This window comes from Haliaeetus leucocephalus, unplaced genomic scaffold, assembly GCF_000737465.1.
Source record: "Haliaeetus leucocephalus isolate CR32 unplaced genomic scaffold, Haliaeetus_leucocephalus-4.0 Scaffold616, whole genome shotgun sequence".
In the NCBI taxonomy this organism is placed as follows: Eukaryota; Metazoa; Chordata; class Aves; order Accipitriformes; family Accipitridae; genus Haliaeetus; species Haliaeetus leucocephalus.
Window position 1 is genome coordinate 177,339 of NW_010973052.1, and position 5,611 is coordinate 182,949.

Genomic DNA, 5,611 nt, shown 5'->3' on the forward strand with positions numbered 1-5,611 from the left:
GGCCGGGCCGGGCCGGGCCGGGCCGCCTGACGCACTTTCTCCCGATTCCGCTGCGATTTCACTGGCTCTGGAGCTTCCCCCTGCGTTTACGTGTCGCGGATCTGAAAAGCCGGTTCCTAAAGGGACGAGACATCTAGAGAAATACCTTCTATTAGATAAAACGGGGCGGGGGGGGCAAAACTGCCGGGAAAACGGCTTCAGGAAGTGGGCTTTTTAAATACAGAAAAACTTTTGTCATTTAACCACATAGTAACATCGACGTGAACGTGTAGCCATTCAGAGCATGTCATCGAGGAGCACATCCTTCCTTGTAAGAAAGCGAGGCAATTTCTACCTGAATTCGTGCAGAGAGAAGGCCACCCCCATCATAAAACTGGAGAACAGCCAGGTTCATAACTAGTTAGTAAATAAGCCTCCACCAAAACAGTGATACAGAACATGTACGTGTCGCTTGCAGGGATCCACGATCAAGTAGGCAAAAGTCTGTTCGTGGCTTTTGCTTGAAGGGTAACATAGGCCATTATCATCCTGAGAGGAAGTAAAAAAAAAAAAGTATTAGCGACAACATGGATACCCATGAGAGAATTGGTAAAATCTGAATGAAATGTATCACTTTGTTCCCATTGTAACTTTTTCTTTCATGGCAAAACAGAACAAATACACCATAGTTCATTTAAGCGGCATTGTGACTCCATGAGGATCTCGACACTACAAAATGCACGGCATTCTAAATGCACGGTTCTGTCTGCATAGTTCCAATAACCCTGAGGCAAATGTAATATTAATACAAAACGTGAAGTTAAACATGTAAGCATGTATTTACACAGTTAGGGCCTAAAATACGGATGATTAAATATCCAAGGGTCCAGTCGTGTTTCCTTTGAAACAGAAAAATGTTCAGGGACTCTATGCTAATACATAAAGCTGTTCTATCGGGAATTCTTTTTCACTTAACATTTGCTAATGCATCTGTTCAGTTTCAAATATTTGCATTGAAGGAAAACCCTCATTACAGCTCTTATTAACAACTTTAAACTGTTCTTGAAAACATTTTGTGTGCCAGTCCTCGGAAAGAGCTTGAAGGGAGTCTAGGCAACTAGCTCCAAAATCCTCATTCTGAAAAAACACGTTCAGCTGACAACCAACACTACAAGAACTGGGCTCTTCAGTTTAACATCCTAAGTCTGCACGTGTCAACAAAAGCTTCAGCATTGACAGGACAGCACAGCTTGACACACGCTTCAAATCCAGTAGGGATCCAGAAACTAGATGGGGGGATTTTTGGAGGGTTGATTTTTTTTTTTTATTATTATTATTCATTCAGTCTGGTAATTGAGCATCTAAAAGATAACAAATACATAGCTGACACCTCCACCTCCTTTCTTTTAAAACATGTAAGGGTTTCCTCCTGCTCCCAGACACCTTTATACAACAGTTGAAGAGATGTAGGTTCTGTACCACTTTTTTGCCTGAGGGAAATTCCTATATTGCCTATATTGTCCATTTTCTCCAGGAAAATTTTAAACTCCTGACTACAGACTATTCCAGATTAGAGGCACATCTCTCACATTCTTTTGTTGAAGCTGTCTTCCTTTCCATAAAATAATCCAACTTTTTTTTTTGGACCAAGGAAACATGAAAACTGTAACCTCTCTCAGTGGTTAAGGCAGTCAGCTTAGAAGGAAAAGGTCTGTGTTCCAATTTCTTCTCCAAGGACCATTTGTGAATTTTATCCAGTAGCTGTTACTGGCACCCCATTTTCTCTCCTGTTATTTCAAAGAGGATGAACCTTCTACTGTATGTTCTGGTATCTTTCTTTGGGGGATTATTCAAGACCATAAATCTTAAATTAAGATAAGCACTACCAAAAAAAGCATTGTTTAAGACAGGTAGACATTTGATAATGTTTATTCACAGCATTTTCCGATGGCAGTCAAATGCGGCAAGCTAAAAATAACATTCTATTTTTAAACAACGCAGCATACAAGCTCTGTAGCTCCGATTTTAAGATGCCTAGCTCTCTTCAGGTGTTTTTTAGGGATACATGTGTATCAAACACTGGATTCTCAACTGCAGTAAGGAGAGCAAGCTTTAAGATTTTACAGTTCTCAGCATCACAATGCCTTTGGAGTTCGACCCCAAAATAACCTAAGCTCATGCATGAAACCAAAAAAAAACCAAGAGAAGACCAACATCAAGATGTGATTGCTCATTAAACATTTTTCCTATTGCTACTGCAGGTCCCACTCTTGCAGTCCTTATGGAACCAACTGATGTCAGTAGAGGTTTTAACTGTTTAAAGGCAGTGTTAGCAGACTGAACATTTGTGCAACAACTCAAGAACAAAAAAGAGTTAAGTTCTGGTGATGAGGCATTCCAAGGAACTCTAGAATACACCAAACCTGGTATCAGAAAAATAATAAATATACTCTAATTAAATGAAAAGGGTCCTTAGATTTATTTTAATTAGTAAAAGAGCTCATAAACCCCCTAAAATACTTGAGCATAAAGGCTCCGGCATTTACACAGGCTTACTCTGGTTTTTAGAGCAATAGGGTGCACATACACCAATTAAGAATCATACCAATTTCATCTGCAGTGTGGACTTTGGTTCAGACATGCAGGGGGTGTAATGATTGATTTACTGATGTTAGAGTAGGATAATTTTATTTTTTCTTTGTAGGAACACAGATAATCAGCTGATGATTTAAGAGTACATATGCATAGCATAATGCATAGCATTATACAGAAATAAAGATACTGCTGAACATCTCTCAAAACTGCATCATTTAACTAACAAAATTGGTTTTTTTAATACTTTCTGAATAAACTATGCATTACAGTGATTTCTAACACTGCCATAGTTCAGGCTCAGGTAAAGAAAGTTCCAAAACACCAGTTAGCATCAAAATACTTCAGCTGTAACAACATTTCATTATGTGCAAGCCCCAAAGCTCTCAAGGGTATTTGGAGTTCAACAGAGTACTTGGTCACAAGATTGAAAATTATTTCTCTTTGATGCCCAGGTCTATCGAGTCTTGATGCTAAACAGATCTACAGGCATTTATAACTACACCTTGAAATATTTACATCTCTAATAGCATGCTTTTTTAGATACTGTTTCCAAAACAAGGGCTTCTTAGCCAGAGCTTAGAAACCTAATAAAAAGGAAGGGATGGTTTCAGGATGATGTTACATAGTTTTTAATTTGTGATTCCATTTGTACTGGTGCAAATACACAAGTGTATTTATTTGTCCATTTATTAATCCAGCTTGCAAAAATGTGTGTTCTTCTAGCTTCTCAGCTGCTCTTCAAGTCACTTTTACCAGAACAGCTTTTTTAAAAATTTATATCAGGCTAAGAGGGGTATGTTCATTTCTTTCAGATACAAACCAAGAAAATGGCTTAAAAATTGGCAGCTCAACATTAAGATTATAACACACTCTACAGTTATTTACCAAATGAACTCAGAAACTAAATCTACTGCAGAAACGTAGTTATCTCCTTGAGAGAAACTTTTCATCACAAGCACAAAATATTTGTGCTCCAGTAGGTGCCCTTCCTGTAATTTCCAGGCAGAGTTTAAAGAGTTTTGATCCACAGAGCCATCAAAAAATCTCAACATACCAGTTTAAGCCTTTCTCTATTCTGAGAGAAAATTCTTCAGGATGTTCTTTAATGGAAACCAGAATTTCACAATTCTCCTTCACCTCAAAATTTTCAGAATGTGCAGTAAAGCCCAATTTTCCCCCAAGGCTACAGGGAGGATAGGCTGCTCTGTATTTACACTGGATCATCTTTTGTCCATCCACTTTTTGTTTTCAAAAAGTTGCAAAAGTTTGTCTTTTTTTCTTTTCTTGTTTTTTAATACTGATGATATTTAATGTATGGCAAAGACAGTTAGGGGAGCTCTTAAATATCATGCATCTACCTAAACATAGAAATCTGCAAAGTTCACATCAATCATTTGATTCAGAGATGGGGAGGAAACTAATAACAGAAGAACATCAAGTTATCAGGGTTTTGCTTTTTTATTTTATTTTTATTACTGTCTGCAGCCTAGTAGAAAGGTAAATTTTGATACACCCATAAACTGCTTATTTTCAAAAACATTTCAAAACTCTTTTATGAATCACGCGTAGTACCTAAAAGATGATGACCCACAGATAAACAAATGGGCTATTGGCAACTTACAGGGAGGTTTGTGCAGTCTGAAATGACATCAGCTAGTTCTTTTGAAAGTGGGTATGTTATCTGACATTTAATTATTACATATTCTGGTTACTCAAGAAGAATTTGGAGTAGTTCATCCTACTATAACAATTAAATGACAGATATGCTGAATCTAGTAAACATGCAGCCAGTTCTCAAACTTATCTTGATGGCAAGTGTATGATTTTGCAAGAGAAACAGATAAGAATGAGACTTGACAAGGGAGGGGAAAAGAGGTTAGCAGTCATCTCACCACCCCAGCCTTTTTGTATACTAAACTTCCTTGCAGTCTGTACAGAAACAGATGCAATACAAGCTATTCAGAAAGTTTCTAGCAACATTTCTAAAACCAGAACTATACAAAGTCAAAAGTGGATTCTTAATCCTTACTGCTATCTCAAGTAGATCTAAACCCATAATTATTCAAGCCTAAAGATATGTTTTTTTCATAAACTAGTTTCTGGATGACTACTATGACTTCAAGTGTAATCGAGTAAAACTATTTTTAGTGAGCTACCAAATAAAACTTTAGTTGGTGGTTACTGATGAAGAGTTAGTAAAGAGGACAAGAAAGCAGGATGAGACCAGGGAAAGAGCTCATGAATAAAAAATGACAACGACTATGGAAAAATAGCCCTTTAAAATGGAATATTAAGCTTTCATTGTGTAAATGTCAATTCATTATTTTCATGTTATGCATGTTACCTCAAAAAAAATCCTGTACTAAAAAATCATTAATACTTACATATGCAGACACTCTGAAGACTGTAGAAATTATACATATTTCTTTTGTTTCAGGATTCTTTTGAACACTGAAATACAGGGGAAAAATACATACTTAATATGTACAGTAAGCACTGATTATTAGAATCCTTCATTTAATAAATACTTTTATAACATATGCACTGTGTTCTCACTCAAATTTGATCAAGTTCAAATTAAGAGTATCAGGTTTGTGTGGCAAGGTTTTGGTAGCAGGGAGGGTACAGGGGTGGCTTCTGTGAGAAGCTGCTAGAAGCTTCCCCCATGTCTGAGAGAGCCAATGCCAGCCGGCTCCAAGATGGACTCGCCACTGGCCAAGGCTGAGCCCATCAGTGACGGTGGTAGCGCCTCTGGGATAACAGATTTAAGAAGGGGAAAAAAACCCTGCTCAGTTGCAGCCGGGAGAGAGGACCAAGAACATGCGAGAAGCAACTATGCAGACACTAAGTGAAGAAAGGAAAGGGAGGAGGTGCTCCAGGCACTGGAGCAGAGATTCCCCTGCAGCCCGTGGGGAACACCTTGGTGAGGCAGGCTGTCCCCCTGCAGCCCAGGGAGGTCCACGGTGGAGCAGGTGGGTGCCCGAAGGAGGCTGGGACCCTGTGGGAAGCCCGGGCTGGAGCAGGCTCCTGGCCGGGC

The 5,611-nt window shown here is 38.7% G+C and overlaps 1 protein-coding gene across 1 annotated transcript in view; it reads right to left on the reverse strand.

Moving 5' to 3' along the window:
• Positions 1-132: 132 nt before the first annotated feature.
• The window catches only part of LOC104838457 (chromosome unknown open reading frame, human C11orf70), a 22,343-nt gene continuing 16,864 nt past the window's right edge, over positions 133-5,611 (reverse strand). The window contains exons 6-7 of the mRNA XM_010578197.1: positions 4,959-5,025; positions 133-528 (exon numbers count right to left, since the gene is read on the reverse strand). Coding sequence (XP_010576499.1) covers positions 397-528; positions 4,959-5,025 — 199 coding nt within the window. The 3' untranslated portion in view covers positions 133-396. The remainder of the gene's footprint in view (positions 529-4,958; positions 5,026-5,611) is intronic.